This window comes from Maylandia zebra, linkage group LG9, assembly GCF_041146795.1.
Source record: "Maylandia zebra isolate NMK-2024a linkage group LG9, Mzebra_GT3a, whole genome shotgun sequence".
In the NCBI taxonomy this organism is placed as follows: domain Eukaryota; kingdom Metazoa; phylum Chordata; class Actinopteri; order Cichliformes; family Cichlidae; genus Maylandia; species Maylandia zebra.
The window spans coordinates 4,604,078-4,616,339 of NC_135175.1; the positions used below are offsets into that span (position 1 = coordinate 4,604,078).

A 12,262-nucleotide genomic window follows, 5' to 3' on the forward strand; every position below is an offset into this window, starting at 1 on the left:
AAAGAAGAGGCGCTGCTGCGCCTTCTTCACTGTTTTGTTTGTGTGTACTGACCACGTAAGATCCTCAGCCAGGTGTACACCAAGGAACCGGAAGCTGCTCACTCTCTCCACAGCAGCGCCGTTGATGGTGATGGGGGTGTGTACTTCTCTGCACCTCCGGAAGTCCACTATCAACTCCTTTGTCTTTGCGACGTTGAGGGTGGGATGGTTGTCTTGACACCAGTGGGTCAGGGCGCTGACCTCCTCCCTGTAAGCCGTCTCATCACCGTTGGTGATAAGACCCACCACTGTAGTGTCGTCCGCAAACTTCACAATGATGTTGGAGCTGTTAGTGGCTGTGCAGTCGTAGGTGTAGAGTGAGTACAGGAGAGGGCTCAGTACACACCCCTGTGGAGCACCAGTGTTCAGTGTGACGGGGGATGAGGTGATGCTGCCCAGTCTGACCACTTGGCGTCTGTCAGACAGGAAGCTAAGGATCCAGCTGCAGAGGGAGCTGCTCAATCCTAGATCCTGCAGTTTCCTGTCCAGCTTCGAGGGAACGATGGTATTGAATGCTGAGCTGTAATCTACAAACAGCATTCTCACATACGTGTCTCTCTTCTCCAGGTGTGACAGGGCAGTATGTAGTGTCAGGGCAATGGCATCATCAGTGGACCTGTTGTGGCGGTATGCGAACTGTAGAGGGTCCAGTGAGTCGGGTAGTGCAGAGCAGATGAAGTCCCTGACCAGCTTCTCGAAGCATTTGCTTACGATGGGGGTCAGGGCTACAGGTCGCCAGTCGTTCAATGAGGAGATGGTGGAGGATTTGGGTACAGGGACGACGGTGGCCATTTTGAAGCAGGCTGGGACTACAGACAGAGAGAGGGAAAGGTTGAAGATGTGCGTGAACACTCCAGCCAGCTGAGCCGCGCATGACCTGAGGACGCGGCCGGGAATCCCGTCCGGACCAGTAGCTTTGCGAGCGTTCACCTTCCTGAAGCACTTCCGCACATCCTCCTCAGACACAGTGTGCGCACTGACGTCATCCGCGGTGCGCACACTGTCCGGTCTCATGGTGTTATAAGTTATAAGTTATAAGTTTCCTATTTTACTTTTACTAGCTGTGGCTGTGGTGGCTGTGGCTCAGGTGGTAGAGCAGATCAGCTACTGATCGGAAGGTTGGTGGTTTGATCCTAGACTTCCCCAATCTGCATGTCAAGTGTCCTTGGGCAAGATACTAACCCCAAAACTGCCCTCCGATGCGTTCATCGGAGTGTGGCTGTGGGTGAATGTAGATTAGTTTGCACTTGTGTTTAGAAGTGAATGGGTGAATGAGGCATGTTGTATAGAGCGCTTTGAGTACTCTGGGAGAGTAGAAAAGCGCTATATAAGAATCAGTCCATTTAGCTCTAAATTTTAGACACAGCCAACTAGGAGTACCGTCATCTTTTGCTACAGTATTTAAATCTTACTTACAATAAATAAATAAATGAATGAACATCCTCCAAGTAAAATAAAACATAATTTAAGCTTAATTTAACACTTACTTTGATTTTGTGCACATATACTGGAGCATGGGTAGAGAATGGACACAAACACTGTGAGAACATGGACTCAATCGGTAAATATACATGTGAACTGTCTAATTAAACTAAGCCCTAAATATGTATTTTGCTAGTTTTTTCTTTTTGCCAGACTCTCCAAATTGACCAGCAGATAAAAAAAAAAAGGTTTTTGTTTTTCTTCTTCTTGTATTGTGGTTTCCATGTAAAAGAAAAAAAATGAAATTAACTTTTGGGCAAACCTCCGATTTACTGGACACAACTGGCAGTCTTTATAACTTATGAAGGACTATGATGACTACAAGATGTTGCTTCAGAGATTTCATATGAACATGGTGCAGTGCTGATAGTGTGGCTGATCTTTTCTTTTACCTGATAGAATCATATCTATGGTACATGTGCCTTCCCTTATTGTTTGTGTTCTCTCAGATAAGCAAACTGAAAAATGGCTTTGGAAATCCCACACGAAACAATGGAAAGCAGCACAACAGCAAATCAATAATGTATGAATAACAATCTCTGTGCTGTTTTGTACGTGGCTTGATCACCAGATTCTGGGGGGACTAGAGCGTAATAATTCAGAGTCAGTTCAGCAGATTTTGAAGTGCATCTGGAAGACGTCACAACTAACACTAAAGAAATGATCCTACGCAGCTGTGCAGGGTGGTGTGCAGTGACCCATCATTGTTGGGTTATATCCAGAAGGAGGTCATCATGACCTAATCAAGCAGCCCTGCCTCACTGCATTATACTGCTGCTGTATTTGGTTGTAAAAATAGCAGGCTGTCTTTTATCAATGCTTCTTGGGTCTTCAATAGGGAGTTCGGCCAACAACTACTTTGGATTTGAATCTTTTGAATTCTATTATTGCTACTTTTCCTTTCCTTTAGGTTGTGTATATAACGCAGGTTGTGAGTTACAAATAAATGCTGTATTGCACACATGAGCTATGTTAGATATCCTCAGAGTTTTTCAGTTTTGTTCAGTTTAGGTTGTGCAATTTTCCCTACTCTATGAATTGAAACATAATCCCAAAGCACAATATTTTTATTCTGGACAGATGGCAAGTGTTTTTTAATCAACTGTTGCTCCATTTTCATCTGAAAAACACTCAACTTCTCCTATAAAACTACTTTTGCTTTGCAAACTTCAAGTGTTATTATTTTGCACTCATTGAGCCATAAATACTGCACTGTGAAACGGAGAATTGCATCTCACCTGTCAGTTAAACCTTCCTGTTAGCTGAACTCTGCTTAAGCTAAACTCCTGTTAACAGTCATTATAAAGAGTTCTAAAGGGGTAGATATCAAGTGACTTTGTTTCAGACCCTTAGTTGCCCTGCTGAAATTAGGAGTTAAAAGATACATGCAACTAAAACATGACAACACACTCTGCTAGATAGTCAGTGTTTTGTGGTACTTAAGAGGGAAGTGTTAGAGCTACAGCGAGATTTTTAATGAGGATGTCTTTCTTCCACAGCAGAACACAGGTGCTGTCTGCAGCCCTTTTCAGACATGACACGCTCAGAATAGTTTACTAATTATTGGATTCTACTAGAGCATCACTACTGCATCATTCATAGTTTAAAATATTTTCTTTCTTACACAGGATCTTGGCACAGCCTCTCATCCTGTATTTGAAACAATCTACCTTCCCTTGCCTTTAAGCCAGCTTTCAGACGGAGCTTTTGTGATCGCAGTCAGAGCTGAGTGTCCATGAGAGGTCCATGTAATGATGGCGGTTTCTTAGTGACATCATACAGAGTCAAGAACAGAAAAAACTAGAGCAGTTTGAAAACTTTGGCAAAACAGTAGATGTAGGATGAACACAGTGGTGCAGCATGGCAACTCAAAGCCCTGAGAAAAACAATCTTTCATGGTTTTACTTTTATTGACAAAGAATGATGAAAAATAGAAAATGAAGTCAAAGGCACATCCTCCATCCTGAGGTAATTAACAGTTTGCAACAGTGAAATCACAGTTAAAGCTGCGTACTTTTATATACAGAGTAGATTATTGTAAAATAGTTCAGTAGATATGCAGATTTTTTTGTCCTGTATCACTGCATCTGTGCTTTTCTGCGGCTTCTAGCTGGAAGCTGATTAATTATTCTCTGTGTGAAGGATGTTTTGGCCTAGAGTGATTGCTGCTCCTCTGTGGCACTCCTGTTCTCTAGATCACCTCGAGCCAAATGAGATGTGGTGGGGAGGAATAAAGGGTCAAAGCCCTCCATCTCTGCACCACCATCCCTTCCTTACGTCCCCTAACCCTCAGCAGCCTTGACAATCCAGAGCTGCGAGGAACAGTGGGCTCCCCTGGTACAGTTTCTTCTTAGAACTGTACCAGTTCTAAGAATGATTCCAGTATGACACAGGAATCTAGTAAATGTTAATATAGTTTACTGAATAATGTGATTTTTTTAATGAATATTACTGAAATCCTGCTTTATTTCATGGTATTTCTTTCCCTATCTAAGAATTCAACACTAAAAGTGTCCTAGTATTACGTCCACAGACATCTGCTGGGCCGATTGTACAGCTGTCATTTGTTACTTTGCTCTCATCAGTTCTGGCTCAATGTTTCCAAGACGCAAGCGGATCACACTGTAGGCTGAGGAGGTTGTGTTCTAGTTTGCAGTTGTTAGTCATGTCAGATGCTCAGTAAACAGTCAGAGTTGCCCGCAGTGGTGATAGCAGCTTGTCAGGTCTTAGGCAATGCTAACTGCCCATGCAAAATGTTTTCAGAGCAGTCCAAAAGCCTTTATTTACAGTTTTCCAGGATTTCAGTAAAGGTGCTAGAATTAAATGAATGTATTTATAACATCAATCACACATAGATTAACATTCCCCCTGTTTATATAGGTAAAGGCACATAAGACGACTTGGTTTGCATCTCTTTGCAGTCAGTTTATATGTCTCTCTCTTCTCTTTGTCTCTCTGTTTATGTGTTTCATTTGCATTTCTTTTAACACATTTCTGTCTCTGGTCTACTTTCTTCTCTTTTTGGTCATGTTTAGACTCAGTGACACCTTTTTTCTGACTCTTTCCAATCGCTTTTTGGGCTAATTTGCATTTTTTTTCTTTTTTCTGCCTTTTAGTGTTTGGTTTTGGTCTCTTTCTGGTCATTTTCACTTTCTTTGTAGTTGTCTGCCTCTCCTGGTTTAATCACAGCACTTTGTGTTTCTTTGTAGACAATTTCAAGTCTATTTTTGGTCGTTTGAATTTCTTTCTAAAATTCACATGTTTAGAAACAGGTTTTCTGGGATTAGGTGTGTGGAGTATTTGAAACCCTCAGCCTGTGCAGCAGACACTTTCTTTTCCTTCAACCATTACAAGCTGAATCTCTACAATTTTGCTTCATTTTTGTCAATCTCATATTTCAAGTACAGTGGTCCCTCGCTGTAACGTGGTTCACCTTTCGCGGCCTCACTGTTTCACAAATTTTTTTTGTGCAATTTTGCTTTTTTGTGTTTGTTTGTTTGTTTTTTTACAGGGCATTGTGTTCTGCCTCCTGATCGGCTGTAGACCATTGTCAGTCACTCTCCTCCGTGCTGTGTCTCCCGTACAGAACAGAATGCGTTCAGCTTGTCACATTTACATAAATCTTCGATCGCTAGCAGTGTGACTCTGAAGTGCTGTACTTTATGTCTGCAAGTTTTCTCCCCAACAAACACAACAATGTCGACAAATGTTTTACACGGTCAAAGGCACCTGCGGTAGCACCCAAAAGGGAAAGATGCTACCATCACACAAAAAGTTGGACATCTGGACATGCTAAAGGAAGATAGAAGCTACCGTATTATAAGGTGCCTGAATATAAGGCACATTAAGCGATCAGATATGTCAAACTTTCCCCAACTCATTCTTCTTGCTTCTGTACCATTGATTCATTAATGTTGAATTTTCTGGCAGATTTTTTTTTTAAATGTCTTTTTAGCTTGACTAAATAAAAACATAAAAGCTTTTAAAACGGTAAATGGTCTGTATTTGTATAGCGCTTTACTTGGTCCTAAGGACCCCAAAGCGCTTTACACTATACACAATCATCCACCCATTCACCCATTCACACACACGTGATGGCAAGCTACATGTAGCCACAGTCGCCCTGGGGCGCACTGACAGAGGCGAGGCTGCCGGACACTGGCGCCACCGGGCCCTCTGACCACCACCAGTAGGCAACGGGTGAAATGTCTCGCCCAAGGACACAACGACCGAGACTGTCGGAGCCGGGGCTCGAACCGGCAACCTTCTCGATTACAAGACGAACGCCCAACTCTTGAGCCACGATCGCTCCTAAAACCTACTCAACTGTCTATATACTGTACGTAGCAGGAGCTGTATGGGCTACATTTAGACTCTACTCCATCTAGACCATATGTTGGACAGAACCTGAAATACAGATGTGGGTGTAAAACAACAAGAAACCACATGTCGAGCAAAATAAACCAGTTGTGTATATATATATCATTCATTTTGAACACACTCGCACAAAATAATAAACAGAAAGAGCTAGCAGGATGACACAGTGTCATAGTTCTTGAGTAAAGCTAACACGAGGATTTCATTGAAATAGAAAAAAAAGATCAGAAGTTAAATTGCTTCTGAGAGTATTTGCAATAATCAGAATCTTTCTTCTAAAAAGTGTCTTGAAGTAGCACTTTCATTTACCACCTTCAACCCACAAGCACCTGCTGTTGCTGCAGAGATCGTGTTGTTTTTCTTTTTCAAATGCCTAACGGTGTTAGACTTATATGTCGGCAGCTATAGTCACACACTATATATACCCAAGTGCGCCTCAGCTTAATGGCACACACTAATGACAGGACATCAGCCCGCATTTACTAAACATGTATGTGCAGATTTGCAACAGTAACTAATTTTACGACTTCACTTTACAACTATTTTTCTTAGTTACCAAGTTGATACTGTAATTACTGCATTACTGCATTGTTGATACAGGGCGATCGTGGCTCAAGAGTTGGGAGTTCGCCTTGTAATCGGAAGGTTGCCGGTTCGAGCCCTGGCTTGGACAGTCTCGGTCGTTGTGTCCTTGGGCAAGACACTTCACCCGTTGCCTACTGGTGGTGGTCAGAGGGCCCGGTGGCGCCAGTGTCCGGCAGCCTCGCCTCTGTCAGTGCGCCCCAGGGTGGCTGTGGCTACAGTGTAGCTGCCATCACCTGTGTGTGAATGGGTGGATGACTGGATGTGTAAAGCACTTTGGGGTCCTTAGGGACTAGAAAAGCGCTATATAAATACAGGCCATTTACCATTTACTGTAGAGATTTGAAAAAACTTTAATCCTCACCTTAAGCTAAGGTTTAGCATTATCTTATCCAAGTCAGGCACCAAATATTATAATTAGGAGCCTTAAAGTAAAACTACAGCATTTTTTTCTTCTTGTATTGAGAAATACCTCAAATTTAAAAAAAAAAAATAGATCTGTGATATGTCTAAGGAGCTTGGAAAGAAAGGTGACTGGACTTCTTTAAATTTCTTGAAGATGTTTCATCTGAAAAGCATCTTCAGTTCTAAGAGCAACTGGTGGAGAGAAGACAGATGGTTTGAAAGAGGAGTGAAAGAATCCATCTATGTCCACTCTGAACGACCATCTTTGAACAGAGGCGGTGGCTTACAACACCAACTGTCTATCATCTATAATCCAGTTCTGAGATCCTTCCAAGATGCCTTAATGCCCACTCACATCCTGGGCCATTTGACCTCAGGAAGTCACATGGTAGGGTGGGGCCAGGCTTCACAATGGATTCACCCAAAACCTTGGCTGATTGTGACCCACACCCATTTTCACACCTTGGCTCCTGTGATTAGGTAGACAATCAATAAGGGGTCCATGACCCTCTTGTGGGGACACTCCCCTAGGGCTTAAATTCTTGGACTCTCCACCACTCGCTGCTCTTAGAACTGAAGAAGCTTCTCAGATGAAACGTCTTCAAGTAAACTTAAAGAAGTCCAGATGCTTTTCTTTCCAAGCTCCTTAGACTACGATGACCTGGATGACTGAAAACCTTCACAGAGTGAATGGTGTGATATGGTAAAAACAAAAAGTATTTAGCTCAAGGAAAGAACCACCATACTTGACAGTATACGTGAGCGTCATTGATGTCAGATTCAACTTTAAGAGAAAGAACATGGTGATTATTTAATTTGATTTGTTATTACATGTTTATGGACAAACTCTTTCTCACTAAGAGCCTTTTTTTAATGCTCCAGTTCTTGTATTTCCAAACATGAAAAGTCATTTTTTCATATGTGCTGTAGGCCTTAAACAAGCTCATAGGAAAGGATTTGTGTTCCTGTAGAGAGTTTTGGTCACGGGGAAGAAAATAGAATAGTAACAGTGTTTTTGTGCTTCTGTTTCTTATCTTTACAGGTACAAGAATATCATCCAGCTATGGACTGGCTGTCCTCCTCGTGGCGTGTGGTTTGGTGAGGAATGCCTTGTTATAATTTGAGGAACTGACATGGTTTGCACCCAGGTCTCTCTCTCTCTCTCACTCACTCTCTCTTTTTCTGTTTGCTCTCAAAGCGAATGAGAAAAAAAATGCCTGTTTTACTCCCTGCCCCCCCCCCCCGCCCCCCCCCCCCCCCCCTTACCCCACACACATCTCTCCACCATATTGCGGACAGCACAGTTGCCCCCCCCCCTCGTGTCCTAGCCACTACTGCTCTTGCACCCAGCACATTGTTATTAGCCAATGTAAACACCAGTCACATTTAAAGCTGTCGGATTACCTTTTGTACAGACGTCATCCTGACACCACCTGAGGTGCAACGCTCCTATGTGACAACTGGACTCTGTATCTTGTTGGATAAATCTCATGGAAGAATGACTTTCTTATGGTTTCGCTGTTCCAGTTCATGCGTTCATTGCTCAAAAGCGAACAAAAAAAGGAGAGTCTATATTTGTGTAATATATATAATTCTAGATCTGTATCTATATCTGTTTTATTTGAAGCACCTAGAATTACTGTATGTGCTGTATACATAGCTACCACTCACCATATTGACCATGGAACTTCAATGTGAATAGGCACTCTTAGCCCTCTCAAAGAGATAATTTATATTCAAGTATGTGTTAATTTAGACTGTTACCATTAACCAACAGGTTAACGAAAGGTTAAATTTTCCAATTTTTCTTTCAGCTGTATCAGCCACCCAGCTTTCCATTGTGCATAATTTAACATCTTGTTAGTGATCCATCCGGGGATATGCATGCTTATCGGTCTGAAGGCTTAGAAGAGAGGATAACACATTAGTTGACCTACATGAGTCAAACATTTGGAGTTCAGTGTTACGATATTTTGAATTTAGCTTTATTTTAATGTGCTAACTTTGATGTGAAAAAAATGTCCCTATGTCATTTTAATTTGTATCGCATCCTTGGTAGGAATAAAAAAGGATGTCACAAGTTACGAGTCATTCAAAATTGTAATATGTGACCATTGGATGATTGATGTTAACTGACCTGGACCTTTGCTAAATGACATGCTTCAGATGCTGTGCACCTCCCTGCTATAATTACAGAGGATGAATGAGGATTTGCCCACTTTGGATGATGAGGATAGCTAGCATTTATTGGTTATGATTCCTAATGCATACAGTGACACACATACAGGTACAAGTCTGAGTGGCAGGGTGGTGACATGAGATCCAGTGACACAGAGAGTATACTCATTATGTGAAATACGTTTATTTTTTCTCTCTTAATCTCACATTAATATATTTTTAGCTTTATCTTCAGATGATATATCACAGAGTTTTTTATTCATGCATAGCATTTATTAAAAATATACCGCTTTGACAATCTGACACAAACAGAGGCAAAGGCGTGGTGGGGTTTCATAGTACACATAGCTTAGATCATTAGCATGACTGAGGATAACCTCCAAAAGAAAAACGGATTCTTTCCTTGTTAACTTTTGAGCTGAAAGGACATTGTGCACCAATGTTCCAATTTAAAGTGAAATATTTATGATTAAGCGAATAGCTGACAGATGTCTCAAGAAGGATACTGTAAATGAATATTATCGACCATAAAATTCAGTGCCAGAGAGCACCAATCACCCTGCAACGAGATCAGTGCTTTATTTCCCATCTTTCTTCTTGCTTAGCCCAACTTTTAAGGTGGTCAAAGATAAAGCATGATAATAGAAGTCATAATTTATTATATGGTGTAAGCTGGCTTTCATGCATAGTATATAAGGAGTGATCAAAAAATTCTGGGAATCCACCCCACACCCCCTAAAAAAATCAACTCTTGGCCATATCATTTAAAATTGGCCAACCTCTTGTTCAAGATCATCTTCTTGTGCACAGGTGGTATTTTTAGATCACCCTGTACATTTATCCCTGGCTTGCCTCTGCAATATGTGCTGATGTCCTTCAGTTTTATTAAAATCGGATTTTCAGTTTCAGGAAAAAGTTACAGGGAGGCAGATAATGCACGTAAAAAGCAAAGATTGTGTTGATGTGGGTGAAAAACTGGAAAGCAATAGCATTTCCCTGAGGCACCTCGCACCAATGCAGGACCAGACACACAGCATGTCATGGTGCACAACCTCATGAATGTCAAAAAAAAAAAAATGATGAGCATGCTTCTTATTTCCCACCTCATCTGATCTGCTGCCTTCAAACTATTGGATCACAGCTGGAAACCCAGATCCCATCACCAGCGACGGCCGAGTCAAGTTGCTGTTTGGTCACCGTGCAAGTTTGAGGTCCACGGTGAAATCACAGGATGTACACGTCATGTGGTAAAAGAAAAAACTTCCAGGGAGTGATCTAAAAATAGCAGCTATGCTGGAAGCTGTCTGGACATTACTGAGAAGATGATGTTGAATGAGAGATCAGAGATGTTTAAATCAGGCAGGGTTTTCAGTTATTATGGACCTGATCTCAGGGCGTTTTGATCACACGCATACAGCATTTTGAAATGATTACTGTGTATGTCCCAAAAAAGGTAAATGTTCACTTCACTTTGAGCTTTCATTCTGCTTTGCAGTCAAAGCTAAATCAAATTCTCCCTTGTATAGATGCATTTCCAATAACAGTTGTGTGAAAACTTGTTGATCCAGCTCGGAGCTTCAAAGGCTGACAGAATGTGTCGTGCTTTGGGATAAGAGCAGAGACATCTTCTGATCAGAAGCATCAAGGCTGGGTACAAGATGTGCGGGCGATGGAGGGCGACCCTGTCTAATGCCTCAAGTTTCAAATAGCTTCAATGCACATTTAGACAGTTAATCTAACATCGCTGTCACATATATGCCACTCGACGGATTGTTTTGAAAAGCTATGTAACATGATTTAGTTTACAAGGAGAAAACAATCTTTTCCAGTGTATTGAGAACGAGATTTGAATGTGTGCCAGAGAGTGGACGGTGTGTCCAACCTCATGTAAAAAGATGCAGAATTGTACAACTTGTAAATGAAATAATCAGCATGAGAACATTTTTTAAATCCATTTAAAAAGGCAGAGGCCAGTGATGTTCTGTACTTGTAACAATGGTGTCATGTACTCATATTCAAGTGTAAACAAGTCCAAAGTGGGTTTTCATCTCTTCAAAATGAAAATGGGTAAAATGTATTTGACAAAAAAAAAAGTATCTATCTATCTATATATATTAGAAACATCTCCTTTATAAAGCCTTCATCTTAATCTAGGGGACTCACTTCATCGTGGGTCCTTGCAACATACTGAATAACAAAGAAAGAGAGATGGGAGCAATGATTGATTGGTGTGGTTAAAAAAATAATAACTAATACTTGGTATGAGTGTTGGGAGAGGCTGAATTGCTTACAAGCAGCAAGGTCTCTATTACCAAAGAGGAGAACAGTTCACTGTGATGGTAACAGCAGCAGTTCCTACACCCAGGGATGTTATTTCAGAAACATCACACAGCCATTTTTGTTCTGTTTTATATGCCAACTCTTCACCCACTCTAGATGTATTTGTTTCTTCTAATGTATTTCATTTCAATGCGGTCCTGTCTGTTTGTTGAGCTGTCAAAACTTCTGATGAATTATAATTCTCTTTTCTTTGCTATTGTGTGAGGCTTCTGTACTGCAACATTGCAACAGTTTGTATTATAATGACAATACCAGAATAATATTTAAATAAACCATTTTCACAGATGAAATTCAAACACTGAGGAATCCCATCTGTTTGGTTGCTAAAATACTGAGTTTTTAGTGAGTGAGCTAGAGAGCGCTGACAGTGCTAAACACTGGCCCAGTTTCCAACTTGGAATAAATGTTGGAATTATTAATAGCTTTTTGTTTGATAGCACCGTAGAATCTTGCTTTATATACCATCAAGAGACTGAAAAATGTGAAAAAAGCTAAACAGAAAAAGAAACAAATGTTTGCGATTGGCATCATTTTTGAATTAAATGGTAAATGGCCTGTATTTGTATAGCGCTTTTACTAGTCCCGCCTAGGGACCCCAAAGCGCTTTACACACCCAGTCATCCACCCATTCACACACACATTCACACACTGGTGGAGGCAAGCTACAGTTGTAGCTACAGCTGCCCTGGGGCAGACTGACAGTCTTGACTGAATTACTTCATAATCATAAAAAAAGTGGCTGATCCAAGTATATAAGAAGGGATTAAAGGTTTTGATCTATTATGATATATCATTCAGAAATGATAAAGGTCATTGTGCTGATATATTCTGCTTACAAAAATGAATAAAAGGGGGGGGG

The 12,262-nt window shown here is 41.2% G+C and overlaps 1 protein-coding gene across 2 annotated transcripts in view; it reads left to right on the forward strand.

Annotated features, from left to right (window-relative positions):
• The window catches only part of vstm2a (V-set and transmembrane domain containing 2A), a 108,698-nt gene extending 96,993 nt beyond the window's left edge, over positions 1 to 11,705 (forward strand). Inside the window, exons 5-6 of one of the 2 annotated variants that reach the window (XM_076887898.1) lie at positions 7,928 to 7,983; positions 8,301 to 11,705. In XM_076887898.1, the coding sequence (XP_076744013.1) occupies positions 7,928 to 7,983; positions 8,301 to 8,312 (68 nt within the window). In that variant the 3' untranslated portion in view covers positions 8,313 to 11,705. Of the gene's footprint in view, positions 1 to 7,927 lie in introns of both variants that reach the window. The other variant, XM_004568916.5, reaches the window with a different exon arrangement.
• The last annotated feature ends 557 nt before the right edge of the window (positions 11,706 to 12,262 follow it).